The sequence below is a fragment of the Macaca fascicularis genome, chromosome 12, assembly GCF_037993035.2.
Source record: "Macaca fascicularis isolate 582-1 chromosome 12, T2T-MFA8v1.1".
Lineage (NCBI taxonomy): Eukaryota > Metazoa > Chordata > Mammalia > Primates > Cercopithecidae > Macaca > Macaca fascicularis.
In genome coordinates this window covers 74356285-74372485 of record NC_088386.1, presented here as the reverse complement: position 1 = coordinate 74372485, position 16201 = coordinate 74356285, and the positions used below count along the sequence as shown (strand labels likewise).

At 38.3% G+C, this 16201-nt stretch overlaps 1 protein-coding gene and 1 long non-coding RNA gene across 8 annotated transcripts in view; one reads left to right on the top strand and one right to left on the bottom strand.

Moving 5' to 3' along the window:
- LOC107126920 (uncharacterized) overlaps positions 1-13097 on the bottom strand; it is a 195756-nt gene extending 182659 nt beyond the window's left edge. For 2 of the 3 annotated variants that reach the window (XR_010580219.2, XR_001483973.4), the window contains exons 1-2: positions 12754-13097; positions 11851-11973 (exon numbers count right to left, since the gene is read on the bottom strand). This is a non-coding gene — a long non-coding RNA (uncharacterized lncRNA). The remainder of the gene's footprint in view (positions 1-11850; positions 11974-12753) is intronic. The other variant, XR_010580220.2, reaches the window with a different exon arrangement.
- The window catches only part of TTN (titin), a 273759-nt gene continuing 257942 nt past the window's right edge, over positions 385-16201 (top strand). For 3 of the 5 annotated variants that reach the window (XM_065526517.1, XM_065526515.1, XM_065526514.1), the window contains exons 1-10: positions 385-595; positions 3144-3247; positions 5735-5938; positions 7387-7674; positions 8159-8244; positions 8339-8583; positions 12798-13128; positions 13498-13650; positions 14498-14638; positions 15828-15953. In XM_065526517.1, coding sequence (XP_065382589.1) covers positions 3157-3247; positions 5735-5938; positions 7387-7674; positions 8159-8244; positions 8339-8583; positions 12798-13128; positions 13498-13650; positions 14498-14638; positions 15828-15953 — 1665 coding nt within the window. In that variant the 5' untranslated portion in view covers positions 385-595; positions 3144-3156. The remainder of the gene's footprint in view (positions 596-3143; positions 3248-5734; positions 5939-7386; positions 7675-8158; positions 8245-8338; positions 8584-12797; positions 13129-13497; positions 13651-14497; positions 14639-15827; positions 15954-16201) is intronic. The other 2 variants (XM_045368331.2, XM_015432435.4) reach the window with 1 other exon arrangement.

Here is a 16201-nt window from a genome sequence, read left to right as displayed (position 1 = left end):
ATGGGGGAAGGGAACCGGACTGGGACCTGACTCGGGGCAGAGTCCTCAGGTTTGGGGCTCTTTTGTATAACTGCCCGCAAGTGCAATCTACTGTCACACTTCTTTAGACCTGCATTTTCAGATTTTAACATCAGCAACCAATTCTCTTCTCTGAGTCGCAACACAGTTATTCTTTAAATACAGTTCTATTTCCTTGGTAAAGTCTCCTTTCAGGTACTAAATTTAGCACTGTCAATCAGAAGAACAGGTGGTATGTGACACTACCAAATAGGTCCTCTCCCATCATGCTTTCCTAAGACAGCCAATCACCCAGGGCCCTGCCTAAGGATGCGGGGCTGTCAGCAGATCTGGTGAATATAAGGGCAGGCCAGACCCTGGCTCTTCAGCAGTCGTGCATTCCCAGCCTCGCCTCGGGTGTAGGGATTGCATAGAAAAGCAAAACTACACAGTCTTGACTGTGTAGTTTTGTTTTTAGGATTAGAGGCTCACCGATTCATGTCGGAGATGGTCAGAAAAACCAACTCTCCATAGGACGTCGTTTCAGAAGCAACCTTGGGCTTAGTCCCACCCTTTTTAGGCACTCTTGAGAAATCAGGTGAGCAGCAACTTTTCTTATTTTAATAGTAGAGTCACTTTCTTATTGATCTCTGGCTCCGGATTATTTGTGTGTGCTAAATGCCTTTGTAGAAGTGTTTGTATAACTACTTCTTGCTAGTGCTGACCCATTATTTAAATCTGCTTGTTACATTCTGTTTTAAAATGTCTGAACATTTTTCCTTAAAAAGTTGAAAGCTTTAGCATATCAGCTAAATGATTCCATGATTCAAATTGCTTAAGTTCACTTCATATTCTAAAAGTTGAGGTCTGAAATGTTGAGAAAAATGTTTACTTCTTGTCTAGACTCTCTTTGTCTGTTGAGAATGTTCAAGGTTATGTTACTCAATGATAAAGTGAAGCACACCAAGAATAGCTCTGATAAAATGCATGTGGTATCAGCTACACCCTGATGACTTTTTAAGGGAATCAACTGCTGAGGTATCAGTTGCAGGACAGTGACACAACACTTGCCTGCTGTCAGTCAACCTTGGAGAGTTTAGGAGAGTTTATTTTAAGAGCATGACATTTTAGATGCATACCTTCAGCCCCAGTTAGACAAAGGCCTGGGAAGAGCAAGTGCTAAAGCAACAAAATTTACCTAGACAATAGGCATGTAAGATCAATTTAAGCTGGTTAATTGCAACATAGTTAGAGATTTGGAATAAAAAGATATAATTGTTTTCTAAAATATTCAGAATCTCTTCATGCATTTTAATTCAGCGCACAGTCCAATTATATATTTTGAGATAAATGTTGATGCTAAGAAGGGTAAGAAATAATGTTTAAAGGAAAGGCTTCTTACTTCTAAATACACTTTGATTTCTCATCTTCCTAGAATTCAATTACTAATTGTCAATGCCTGTAATACATAGATATATAATTAGGTATTCTATATCTAAGAAGATATTTTTAGATGTACTAGCTTGTAAACAGAAAAAGTTAGACACAGAAAGTTGTTCGTCCCAAAGATAATATGCTACGAAAAGGAGTTTCTGACAAAAAAATTTATGAAAGCTTTTGGATATTATCTGAATTTTCCAAATATAAATTTTATTGTCTCAGAGAATGCTGGTTTCATTGTTTTAACTAAGTAGAAAGTTACAATAAGAAACAGAATTATCACTGAGAAGATTATTGCTCCATGAAGTTTTAGTAAACAAAGAATTTAATGAAAAATAGTAATGAAGTGATTGACAATTCAGAAATGTTCTATTTCAGAACAGAATAGTCATGTTGAATAATTAGGTATTTATGCATCAGAAAATTCTTCACATAATCTCTCTGAAACTGATAGGCAAAGTACTTTCTTGCACTTAACAAAATGACTTAACTGCAAATTTCATACTCGTTTCTTTGATGTTGAATATTTTACTTTATGAAAGCATAGGCCTTTTCACTTCATCTACATTTTACACCAGCCTTCCATTATTCAAAGTTTGCAAATTGTTCCATATTAAGAACTCGAGCCAGCATTTTTCTTTCAGATCTATAATAAACTTTGGCCTGTTCACTAAAATTTAAATTTTTCTGAATATTTACTTCAGCAGTAGCAACATTTACTGCACAGTTACAGTATGAAGAAATGTTAAGAAATAAAAAGCACCGTATGCTGTCTACGAAAAGTTTGCATATTTGCTAAGGCTTGCCAAAGCTTTTCCAGTCAGGAAAGAAATTACAAAGTCCAGATTTTTACTTCTGGCAACTATTTTAAGTAATCAGATAATGTCTGAATCAATGTCAACTTCGTAAATATAGAGTGAATGAAAAATATTGGGGAAAAGGAAAATTTTTTAAATAATTGTCACTTACACATTAAGCTCATGCAGAGGTTTATTTAATTTAATTTAATTTTTTTGAGATGGAGTCTCACTGTGTCACCCAGGCTGGAGTACAGTGGCACCATCTTTCCTCACTGCAACCTCCACCTCCTGGGTTTAAGCAATTCTCATGCCTCAGCCTCCCAAGTAGCTGGGACTACAGGCACGCGCCACTACGCCTAACTAATTTTTGTATTTTTAGTAGAGACAGGGGTTTCATCGTGTTAGCCAAACTGGTCTCGAACTCTTGACCTCAAGTGATCCTCCCGCCTTGGCCTCCCAAAGTGCTGGGATTACTGGCATGAGCCACCACGCCAGGCCCAGAGGTTTAGTTGACATTTATCACATGTCTTGTCTCTCTAATTACACTTCACTAACCCTGCATTGCTGTGGTTTTCTTTTTCTTCAACTGTGAACCTGATTTTCCACTATTGGTAAGAATGTATATTCCCTCTTTGACCACTAGGGTTCATTCCTTGCTCTGTTTGGCTAATATTTTTTTCCATTTCGCCTTACACTTGCTTCTTTGGGTTAGGCTTTAAGTAAACTCAATGATGAACTATGCAAAACTGTTCAAACCACAAAAGAGAAGACCTGTCCATCACTTTAGGCCCATAGACGACCTATGGAGCAATCCATTTGGAGGAACATGTGTCTCCGCTATCTGCAAAGCAGCTCCAGAGTGACCCTTAGTTGGGACACCCTAATTTATTTTCTCTTCTTTTCCAGAGTGCCTAGAAAGATGACAACTCAAGCACCGACGTTTACGCAGCCGTTACAAAGCGTTGTGGTACTGGAGGGTAGTACCGCAACCTTTGAGGCTCACATTAGTGGTAAGCTCACACATCCACACTTTTGTTTTTTTTCCTTTGCCTCTTCTCCAGTAAGTTAACGTTAGTGCAGGACTTGATGCCAAGTTTAAGCCCTGCTTTCACTTCGGTAAATTAGTCCAACACTATGGAAAGGTCATTTTAAGGGTATACCATTCACAGAGTACTGACAAAATCTGACAATATAATGGCTTGAAAATGTTTTATTCATATTTGTTATTCCACAAAGCAAAAATAATTAGCATTGGATTAAAATTGCTGTTAGAATCCAGCAGCTAAGTAGGACCAAATTTAGTCATTCTATATTTGGGTTCAGCTGCAGAGCCAGACTGGAAGCCAAGAACTCAAGCCCAATAGAAGCCAGCCACAGAGCCACTGGGTAGGCAGTCTGGGTTGCCTGCTCTGGACACCTGAACTTCAGTTGGTTCATATGCAAAATAACAGTGCATCTAATTTTCCTCAGAGGCAGAGCTGTTCAGTAATTAACCAACTCCTCATTATTTTATTATTTTATTTTCAGTCTTTATTGAGTGATTCTAATGAGTTAAAAGACTCCAATCATTTTGAAATGACAGAAAATAATATGCTTCTCGGGTTTCTCTATTTAAAAGGAAGCAAACACTAACCCTAGAATTTTATTTGAAAAGAAGTTCATCTCTTTTTTGCCTTTCTTTTTCTTCCTCATAACTCAGTTTATGGATGGTTCAAAAAAATGCATGGTATCATCTTATGAAAAAATGGGGAGTAGTTTATGAACTATATTGTAAATAATTTTAAAATTAATCAATATTTTATCTTTCTGTAGTATTATAACTAGCCATGTAAGATTGATATGGATTAATAAAAAATCATGCTTAATTCTTAATTTAGTGTACTTCCATCATTCATTGCCCACTTCTTTTTAAAAATTTTATGGCTTATGATAAAGATATAAAATAATATTTATTTTTTTCTCTTTTTTTCTACTGTATGCACCAATCTTATTCATAACTGGATAATACTTTATTTTACATTGCACAAATATCATATAATCATTACTTATTTTCTATTGTACATATATAGACCAATGAAATTCCCTCTTGCATGATAAAGTCTTACTGACTTCCAAATAATTTACTTATTTATCTGGTAGCACTCAGTAACTTCTGAATTTTGGAACACATATGACTTCAGTGGGAATTTGCCTCCTTGAGAAGTAGTGGAATCTGGCTACTTCATATCTTCTTGTTCCTTCAAACTATATGCAAATAAACTGTTACAAAGACACTACTGAAAATATCCAATACCCATAAATCAGTCCAATAAACTATTTAATTGGCCATAGTGGGAGATTGGCTAATGTATAAACAACAAAATAGAGTTTCTCTAGATTATCTTTACCTCCCAGTCTAAGTAGATAAAGCATCAACCTTTATGCCAAGTGCAAAATAAATCATGCTCTGAATGTGCCTCATACATTCTCAATGTACAGAGTTTTAATATATTTAAAACCTCAAACCATGGACGTGTAGTTCTCGGCTCTACAATTTATGGCAGATAAAGAGAATTTGGCTTTCCAGCTGCAATTCCAATGATACATGTTGTTCTGAAAGACTAGGTTTCTTATTATGAGAAATTGCTTGTCCGTGTTACAATGTTTTTACTGATTGCACTTGTGAAAGCAGAAGAGTCCAAGAAGACAGTGTCCCTGTAACCACAGAGAGAGGAGGGCATGCCTCCTGGGCCTGTCAGGCAGAACCTGGAGATCAGTTTGCTGCTTTTGTTCTTCACTTGCTTTCAAGGAGGACAACAGTCACTTTTCATTTCAAATTTTCCTTGGTTCTTCATTTTTATAAGTCCCTTTCATGATTTTAATGATGTCTATTAAATTGCATCAGAGAGGCCGGGCGCGGTGGCTCAAGCCTGTAATCCCAGCACTTTGGGAGGCCGAGATGGGCGGATTGCAAGGTCAGGAGATCGAGACCATCCTGGCTAACCTGGTGAAACCCCGTCTCTACTAAAAAAAAATACAAAACACTAGCCGGGCGAGGTGGCGGGTGCCTGTAGTCCCAGCTACTTGGGAGGCTGAGGCAGGAGAATGGCGTGAACCCGGGAGGCGGAGCTTGCAGTGAGCTGAGATCCGGCCACTGCACTCCAGCCTGGGCGACAGAGCAAGACTCCGTCTCAAAAAAAAAAAAAAAAAAATTGCATCAGAGAGAGCTCTAGGCAGGAAGGCAGGAAATTCTAGTCCCCTCTGTGTCACTGCTAGCTGAAGGACCTTGGAAAAATCATTAGGCCTCTTTTGGCCTCAGTTGCCTCCCTTCCTGCCTTCCTAATGGTCTGCAAGTTTACACATTGATCATGCAACTGTTGGGTTTTCCCTATCATTAAGTGGCATTCCATGCTGGAAAGCTTTTACAGATTGGGACAAGGCAGTGAACATGATGGGACACAGCAGAGGACTTTGTGGTGCCCACTCAAACCTAAAGATGAATTGTTCTTGCTCTTCAGGTTTTCCAGTTCCTGAGGTGAGCTGGATTCGGGATGGCCAGGTGATTTCCACTTCCACTCTGCCCGGCGTGCAGATCTCCTTTAGCGATGGCCGCGCTAAACTGACGATCCCCGCCGTGACTAAAGCCAACAGTGGACGATATTCCCTGAGAGCCACCAATGGATCTGGACAAGCGACTAGTACTGCTGAGCTTCTCGTGAAAGGTAGGCTGGTGGGGACCTGCCAATCCTCTGCTCCCTCAGAGGACATCTCTGGCAAATTGGGAAAGGGGTCCAGAAAAAGCTATGGGCATAGGTAGATGCAGCTCTTAAACTAGAGAAGGGTCTACTGGAGGCTGAATTATTTGTAACCAAGTTGTTTGCCTTTTGGAATTTAATTTTCCTCTAGGGTACATCATAAAAGTGGCTGAGAATCAGTTTCTCTATGCACATATTAAACACTCAAAAGTATGTTAAGGAAATATTGAAAGTCATGTTTCTCAGCAAGTAGAAAAGCTTGGAACCTTGTTTATAAGTCTATTAAGGAATAAGACATATTCTCCAGGAAAATGTGAATCTCCAGGAATTCACACTTTAATAAGTATCCAGATAATTCTGATGCTGGTGGTCTACAGACCACCCATTTAAGAGGCATGTAAACATACCCAGAAGAAAACAAATGCTTGTTTATTATTCAAACACATGACACTGTTTCCCCAGAAAAATTATCACCAATCTTAGTGGCCTGTTGTTTTTCTCTATCCTTTACTACCTAGTGAGACATTATTATACAGAATATTGCATGCCTTTACATGTTTTATAACAATATCCTACATGAGCTACATAAAGTTACATATGCTTATCCAATAAACTGTACATTCAGTGAGGTTCAATTATAGGGCTATAATTGACCTAAACAGAAACCACATCAAGTAACTTCAGGTAGAACTTTAGCATGTACCCAGAAAATTCACAAATGGAAAATGCACAGGGTTGGCAGCACCTGCTGTTGTTTATTACTCAAAATCACGTCAAAGTTAATTCCATTCACTCCTCACACTTGTAAAAAATTTCTTTCAACATAACCAAAAAAATCCCCTTTCTGTAATGTAATTAAAGTAATGTTATTATTGTGATTAACATTTTAAATGCAAGTAAATATTTGGGTTATTTGAATACCTATCAAGTTGGAGAAAGTTTAGGATTTTAAAAATTAAATTTAAAATGTAGTGATTCTTTAAGTAACAGGTGCACCCATCATAGCAACCACTGGAATTCATTTTAATGCAACTTACTGGAATATGCAACATGGCCTTCGCATATTAATAGAGCGCTAGATGTGAGGTTGAAGGGGAAGTGCCAGAAAGAGTCTCAAGAAATGCTATAACAAAATCTAGAGCTTTTATTTAAAACAAAGAAACAAAAAGTGTTGGCCTAAACTGCTAAGCAAAACAAAGCAAATAAAATAAAATAGGGTGGTGAGAAAGCCTTCTGTAATCTCCTGGTTCCATTCTTGCTGTCATCGCTGGGTGAACTGGGTTCAAGGACAGCTAAGGATGTTTAGATTGGCGAGTCATCACCTGGTTTTGGAATTGGAGTTGTGATTGTTTAAAAATTACCTTGTGGGGAGCACCCTGGCTCTCACTCCTGACTTTGTTCTCTTGCCCCCGCAGCTGAGACAGCACCACCCAACTTCGTTCAACGACTGCAGAGCATGACCGTGAGACAAGGAAGCCAAGTGAGACTCCAAGTGAGAGTGACTGGAATCCCTACACCTGTGGTGAAGTTCTACCGGGATGGAGCCGAAATCCAGAGCTCCCTTGATTTCCAAATTTCACAAGAAGGAGAGCTCTACAGCTTACTGATTGCAGAAGCATACCCTGAAGACTCAGGGACCTATTCAGTAAATGCCACCAATAGCGTTGGAAGAGCTACTTCGACTGCTGAATTACTGGTTCAAGGTATGTGCTGGAGGTTGGGGAACAGAGAGAAGGGGAGAGAGCTGGTTTGTGATGAAGTGGGACCAAGGGTTCACTTGCCACCTCTCACAGCCCTGGGAAGAAGGCTGTGAGCTAATATAAAAGCCGGCTTTTCGACACCCATGAAAAGTCCCTGAGATTCTAGGCAGGAGCGCAGAATGGAAGCAATCTGTGCTTATGAATCTCATTATAAACTGGAAAGGGTTTCAATTAAGTGATCTACATTTCCAAATTATTGGCAAATAATGAAATTTTAAAAAATCGTTCTAAGTAAATTTTTATCTAGTAATGAATGTTTTCTATTTTTAAACCTAATTTATATTCATGCAAAATCTAAAACTTTCTGCAATTTTCTCCATCGGGATACCCAGAAAATCTTTTTGACTTTGTAGTCAGAATTAACAGAATGTCTTTTAAAATGGGTCATTGTGCCCCCTCCTAAACATTCATCTTTCCCTTCTCGCAGGTGAAGAAGAAGTACCTGCTAAAAAGACAAAGACAATTGTTTCGACTGCTCAGATTTCAGAATCAAGACAAACCCGAATTGAAAAGGTATTTTTTCTATACTGTTGGTTTTCAAGCCTTTCAGGCTGTTGCGTCCCCAGCTATTCCTCCTCAACGTGGGCTTTGTTTTAATCTTTTACAGAAGATTGAAGCCCACTTTGATGCCAGATCAATTGCAACCGTTGAGATGGTCATAGATGGTGCCGCTGGGCAACAGCTGCCACATAAAACACCTCCCAGGATTCCTCCGAAGCCAAAATCAAGATCCCCAACGCCACCGTCCATTGCTGCCAAAGCACAGCTGGCTCGGCAGCAGTCCCCATCGCCCATAAGACACTCCCCTTCCCCGGTCAGACACGTGCGGGCACCGACCCCATCGCCGGTCAGGTAAAGCTTCCATAGAAAGAGCAGGTTATTGCACATTTTGGAACTAGGTTTTGAAACGAGAAAGATTCCCTCACCCCCTCGCAGGGCATGAGATGCGGAGAGTGGCTCGCTTCTTCAGTGTCCCCCGCTGCTCAAACCTCTAGGGGAGCATTAAAACTGGCAGGTTGTGGGGCTCCGTGTTCCTCTCGACATCCAGCCGCTTGTGTGTCTACCTACTAGGGTCTCAGGGGTTTTTATAGACATAGGGTTGGGGCGTGGCAGGTCAGGGTGATCTTGGGAAATGCAACATTTGGGCAGGAAGGCAGCAGTGCCTGTCCTCACCTAGGTCCGTGGGCACAGGCCTGGCTAGGGACCATGCCCTTCTCTTCCCAGCACTTCCCAGCCCTCCTCCCGTGTAAGTTTCATGCAATCAAAAATGTAGCAGGTGACAAAGGAGGTAAACCAAGAAGTTACTGAATATTATTTTCACAAATCCTCACTGTCCACAGGTAAATTGAAGACCCTTAAAAACTTCTGAATTCTTATTTATATTTCATGTAATAAATATCTACTTTAGGGGCCAAAATATGGCACAATGAAAGGAGAAGAGTACAGAAGTTAGAGTTGAAAGCCCTAAGGACAAATCAGCCTGATCACTTAACAGTTTGATTTAGGGCAATAAGTATAAATAATAAAATAATTGTTACTATATATGGATCACTTCCTCTGTCAGACTGGAACTATACATACATTATCTTATTAAATGTTCACAACCTGTAAGAATTATTATCCTCAATTTTATTGATAGATAACTGGAATTAAAGAAGTTAAGTAGTTTATTTAAGGTTTCAGTTGTGTCATCTGTAAGTTAAAGAGAATGACAATAAGAATGACCTCAAGCTGCGTTTTGGGGGTTCAATGAGATAATTAGTTGAAAGTGCCTTGTAAATATAAAGTAATTATGCCAATATTCTTATATTCAGAGAGTAAGTAAAACCTTTTAAGTATTTTGCATATGCTTGTGTTATTTTATCTAGAAAATAAAATGGACTTCTATGCTTACTTAATATGGAAGTATTTTAGAAGGTGATCATGTATCATAATCAGGGCTCAGAAATTATATAATCAAGTGTAAATTGTCCACAACAGTTTTGAAAGTTTGGGATTTAGTTTATCATGATGAAACTTTTAATATGATGAAATGAAAAATGTACAAAATTTGAGCAAACCAAAAAGTGTTTATTGATCAATTTAAATGAAATAAAAAAACACATGATGTTCCCTACTAATAAAATTTTTTATAAAAGAATAATAAGGAGATAGTTGGCTTAAATAATATTCAAACATACTATAAAGTTACTATAATCAGAACAGTATGGTATTGGTAAATGAATAGAAAAATACACCAGGGGAACAACACAGAGAGTCCAGAAAGAGATCCAAGTAGAATAGGTCCAAGTATATAGGGAATTCAAAAAGCAAAGTGACCTTTCAATTCATGGGAGGAAGAGGTATTTTAATAAAGAATGCTGGTCCAATTAGCTATCCATCTGGAAGCAAACAAACACAAACTTCTGCCTTTCACTATTTACAAAGTAAATTTCAGCTTGATTAAATAGTCAAAAAATAAAAAAATAAAAAAAAAAGAGAGAAGACAATTTGCAAAAGCATTTATGGGCGAAAGCTTTTAAAAACACAGTTACAGATTCAACTACATAAAAATCAAAATATATGTATGGCAAAAGGTCATCACTAAACCAAACAGAACTTTTGAAAACATTTTAAGAGGTTTCCCCTCCTCAAGGTACTTCATTGCCTCTGCCATAAAAGTATCATAATAAACATAAAATGGCTACAAGGTGGACAATACCAGTCTAGAAACAGTATATAGCATACACAATTATGTATGTTTATTCTGGATAAGACCCATAAACAAGCAAAATGAAAGAAATGGATCTGGAGGAATGTTTGTAACACTTATGACAAATAACTAATACACTAAATGCATTAAAAATCATCCATAAATTAATTTTTAAAGGAAAATATACTACACAAATAAAAAAAGACAAAAGATACAAAAAAGCATTTCACATGAGAGGCAATGTAAAAGTCCAATAAATATGTGGGAAAAAAATGCTAGATGTTTTCCAATTTTTATTGTTTTAGCCACAAAAATGTAAAGATATTGGCAAACACTAACATGAAACCTTGAACAAAAAGCTTACTTTAAAAAACATGTCTAGCAGTTGAATAAAAAAAAATGTTCAGTCTCAGGCTAAATCCAAGTTTGCACACCATGAAATCACAACACAAGCCAAATGCAATTTCTTGAGGAGATAACAACCTAACTATATTTTAAAACCCAAGCCTAAGGGTCATTTAGAATCATGGAGTGTTCCTGATCCCATGGAGCATTTTGACCATCTTAGTAGTTTTGAAAGTTCATTAATAACCATCCAAATTGCCCCCAAATTTTGCTTTCAAATAATTAAGAAATAAAATGCCAATTTGCAGAGAAAATAATGGTTATCAAAAATAGAATACTTTCTAAATATCTCCTAGTTTAATCTTGAAAGGCAAACATATTTCATTGAATAAGGTGCATTGTATCTTGCTGTGACCAGGTGATTATTTTTTATTGTAAGTGCAGAAATAAGCACTCTCCTATAATGACCAAAATTACAATGATTTTCACAGTTATGGGCTTACCTGTGACCTGCTGTTAATCAGTCATGTCATGCTAATCTTGTCTTTTAACTGTTTTCGAATTAAACCCATTTACTAAGTACAGCAAGAACAAGGCACAGGCTGAAACTTAAAAGTGCATGTCTCTTTGCTTTTCTTCAGTTAGTGGAAACCACACATTATTCTAACTTGGTTTTGGTTATATTTCGAAGGCAGTCGTGTTCAGAAAAGAGACTTGTTCCCTAGATTTTCCTTTAGTTTGATTACGATTTCATTTACAAAATGTAAATGGATTTTCACACAAAAAAAGCCCTTCCTCGAGAAAATAAACATTTCTTCGTGAAACCAGTTAATGTTGTAATGTACTGTTAAGGTACTCTGTAAGTTACAGAAAATATCAACTGTACCTTGAGCTTAATTAGAATAATCATTTCATTTATGATCAGTGTAAGCTAAATATCCTAGATAGTGACAGAATGTATTTATAAACATTTTCTTATATGCAGAATTAATAAAATGCAATGATAGGGCAATACTGCCACCTAGAGAGGAAAATGTAATAAGCCTTATTAAGAATTAAATTAGTTTTGAAAAAAATTTTACCTTACAATAGTAGTCCAATCCCCAGAATTATTGCTATAGATCAGAAATAGTCTTTTTTGGCCATCAGTGCTGGGATTTAGCACCCATATTCTTCAACTGATGCTACTTGCACTTTGGATACATCTAAAAAGCAAACAATGAAAACTATTCTGGAAGAAGCAACTTTATCAATTTAACGAAAAATCACAGAATCATTAGTTTTTAAATTAGTCAATTCCCACAATAACTCTAAAGATATTTAAAATAAGTCCAGAGTGCAATACAAGGAGGGCATGTGCAAACAAATACGGAGGAAATTAAAAGTAGCTGTCCACAAACACTTTAGCTAAAGCAGCAATTTGCAAAGTGCACTGCACAACCTATATCCAGCAACATGCTGCAGAAAGCTTCCTGAGAATGTGTCCTCCTGTCCTGGAAATTCACAAGGCATACTGACATAGTAAAGGCTGTGGGAAGTCCTGCAAGGGGGGGAGGGGGGAGGCTTAAGCTGCTTAGTCAAGAGTGGCACAAACATTTTGATTATAAAAACCTTTCTTCTTACAACACCTATTTGACATCCTCTAACCCCCGAGAATTGAAATACAGAGATGAACTGGGAATACAGAGGTTGCTGGATTTGACATGTCTTGTCTTTGGCTGCATATTAAAGAAGTAGATTTTTCTGTTGTGATTTTTTTTTTTTTTTTAATGTGAGAAGGTGCAAGGCACAAAATCCCCAGCTTATTTGGAATTAAAGCTGATTCTCTTACAGGGTTACAGCATATAAGAATAGGTTTATTGAGATTTAAAACAGATTACTTCCAAGTACATTATTTACCCTCTGAATAGGTTATGGAGGCACACATTTTAAAACTCTGCCTTAAAGCACTTCCAGATTTTCATCCATGATTCACATCCAATTACCTCTACTTGCTTTGACATTCTTGACCTCTGCCTTTGGTTTTCAGGTCCGTGTCTCCGGCAGCAAGAATCTCCACATCCCCCATCAGGTCTGTTAGGTCTCCATTGCTCATGCGTAAGACTCAGGCATCCACCATGGCCACAGGTCCCGAAGTGCCACCCCCTTGGAAGCAAGAGGGATACGTGGCCTCCTCATCTGAGGCTGAGATGAGAGAGACAACGCTGACAACCTCTACTCAGATCAGGACAGAAGAGAGATGGGAAGGGAGATACGGTATCCAGGAGCAAATGACCATCAGTGGCGCTGCGGGTGCTGCCGCCAGTGTGTCGGCCAGTGCTACCTACGCAGCAGAGGCTGTTGCCACTGGTGCTAAAGAGGTACTGTCAGAATGGTTTTGTTTTTCCTTATTGCACATTCTAGTTTCTCCAAGTGGATTTCTGCCAGAAACTCAGTCTGTATAAATTGGAGGAAAAATGCATATGAACATAAAAATATAGCAGCAACTGAAGACCAAATTCAGTAGTCATGCTTTGTAAAACCATTTTTAATTAGGACAAAAGCTCCAATCTGTGAAGTTTCCATAAAGTACAGGGTTTAATGATACAGCCTCTATATTTCTTGGCAATAATAAATGCTTATATATGAGTGTATTTTGCTCTAGGTAGCTCAGTTTTCCAGTATGCTGTTTTATTTTCTACTGGGCATGTCATTTTAAAAAGTAATCTACTTGGTCATTTCTAATCTAGGTGAAACAAGATGCTGACAAAAGTGCAGCTGTTGCGACTGTTGTTGCTGCCGTTGATATGGCCAGAGTGAGAGAACCAGTGATCAGCGCTGTAGAGCAGACTGCTCAGAGGACAACCACGACTGCTGTGCACGTCCAACCTGCTCAAGAACAGGTACGTGTGAGGCTGCCATGAGGCACCCGCAGAGCCGCGTCCTTCAGTGCACATTTACTCAACCACCATCCACTGAGCTTTGCACGCAGCAGTGCTCAATTCATTCTGAAGACAGCCTTGAGTCCAGCAGGGCCCAGACTTTTAGAACTTTCTGAGCAAAAGGTGGTCTGAGATACCAAAGGTGTTGACAATGTGAACATCAGAAGAGCAGCGTAGGCCAGAAATACCTGGGCTATATGAGCAGGCGAAAGTCAACTATGGTATTCAAGGTAGGCAAAGGATGGCCGGAGAAACAGAGAGCAGTCAATTCCAGAACTCAGTCACTGCACACACTAGACGTGGAAACTACTATTTCAGGGCAGGCATTACATTTCTCTAAGTTTCCCCAAAGGACTTTTGTTTTTACTTTTCTCAAAACAAACATGACACTTGATTCATAGCTAGAACAGTGTTATAAATCCAGGATAATGTCCCACCTCGTATTTGAATAGATCTTCTGTTATAGTTTAAAACCATTCCAGCTTTCCTCCTTACCTCTCTTGTGTGATATTTATGTCTAGATCCTGACAGATTATTGTAACTTTTTTCTTTTTTGAGACAGAGTCTCGCTCTGTCGCCCAGGCTGGAGTGCAGTGGCATGATCTCGGCTCACTGCAGCCTCCACCTCCTGGGTTTGAGTGATTCTTGTGCCTCAGTCTCGTGAGTAGCTGGGATTACAGGTGTGCGCCACCACACCCAGCTAATTTTTGTGTTTTTTAGTAGAAGATTTCACCATGTTGGCCAGGCTGGTCTTGAACTTTTTATGTAAGATGCATTAAAGTGTTTTCTTCCTTTCCTCTATGAAAAGCAGGTGAGAAAGGAGGCAGAGAAGACTGCTGTAACTAAGGTAGTAGTGGCCGCCGACAAAGCCAAGGAACAAGAATTAAAATCAAGAACCAGAGAAGTAATTACCACAAAGCAAGAGCAGATGCACGTAACTCATGAGCAGGTGAAAATGGTTTTCTATTTAAAATTCACTGAGGTTCTTACAGGGGTCAACACAGATAATCACCTTTACCATGAAGAGTGTTGTTTTTTGGGCCATATGGTTGTTAGCATGCTAATAAAATCCCCTTGTTGTATGTGTAAATTTCTGGGTACTGGATACCAAAGTTTGGTAGTGTCCCTGAATGCTCCCCTTATGAGTATGAAAAAGAACTCTGTGAACATACACCAGGGATCTCACCACATTGATCTGGGGATGTAAGTATATGACTATAGGGAGAGGACAGATGGGTAAAACCAGGAGGAAGAAATCAATGCTGAGGCAGGAATGGGGAAAAGTGGAGGAGACACTGAACTCACTTTGCTTTAGGAATCTTAGCAACTGCTTCCTGGCTACTTGGGAAGACATTTACACATGAGTTTGAAGTGGAATGGACAGCATAGCCTTAACAAGCCAAATGACCAGAAAAGGTGAAAAGGACAGCCCCATGGTTGGCAGCATTTGGGGACAGATTGGAAAAGGCCAGTTAGTAAAGCTCTTGGCCAATGGAACCAGTTGTCAGTTGGGTGGTTTGAGAAGATGAACTTTCAAGTCTCTTTCAGCCTTGAGATTCTGTGTTTCAGTGATGAGATGTTTGAGAACAGCACAGAGGCAAATGGAGAAAACTGTCCCCCTATACACGCATATAACTTAGATGCCCAGATGGAAACAGCATTCTTCACAGTATTTAGGAAAATTGACAAGACAAAATTATTGTATAAATGCAGATTATAAATTATCCGTGCTTGATTTCTCACATGGAAAATAAAAAGATCAGACAAAATTACTTCTAAAGCTTTCCATTCTGATGTATATTCTAAGATTACCTTTAGATGACAGAATTAGTACAGAATAATATTGCCATAGATCTATTTGTAAAAATTGGAAGTCATTTTAAAGAAGACTACAATTCTCCTGTTCAAAACAAAGTGTTGAATTAAACTTTGTTTTCTCTAAGCAGCCTACATAATGTACAGTTGAGGGAGAGAAAGAGCATGATCTTATTTATGAACATGAGATTATTTATTTTATTTAGTGACATCTCCAGAAAAGGGATTTTACATCTTCAAATCCCTATGTTGTTATATTTAATAAACACCATATCATTTCATTGGGCATCAGGAAATAAAGTTTTTTTAATCATTGTTTGCAGATAAGAAAAGAAACTGAAAAAACATTTGTACCAAAGGTAGTAATTTCGGCAGCTAAAGCCAAAGAACAAGAAACTAGAATTTCTGGAGAAATTACTACGAAACAAAAACAAGTAACTCAAGAAACAGTAAGTTCGATTTTCTAAATATTTTGTAGTTCGTTGACAATATCACATTACAGCCAGCTGCAGGTAGCTTATAACTGAAACCCACAAATGGAGAAGTCTTTTGTTGTGTATTTTTTGTTATTGTTCCTCTATGTCTAGCATTGAAACTCAAGATGGAAATTATGTTCACATTGCACTATTTTCCACTCACTTGATCAGTTTTCAGGAGACTGTCTACAGAACAGTTTAGGGCACATCTATGAACTTTC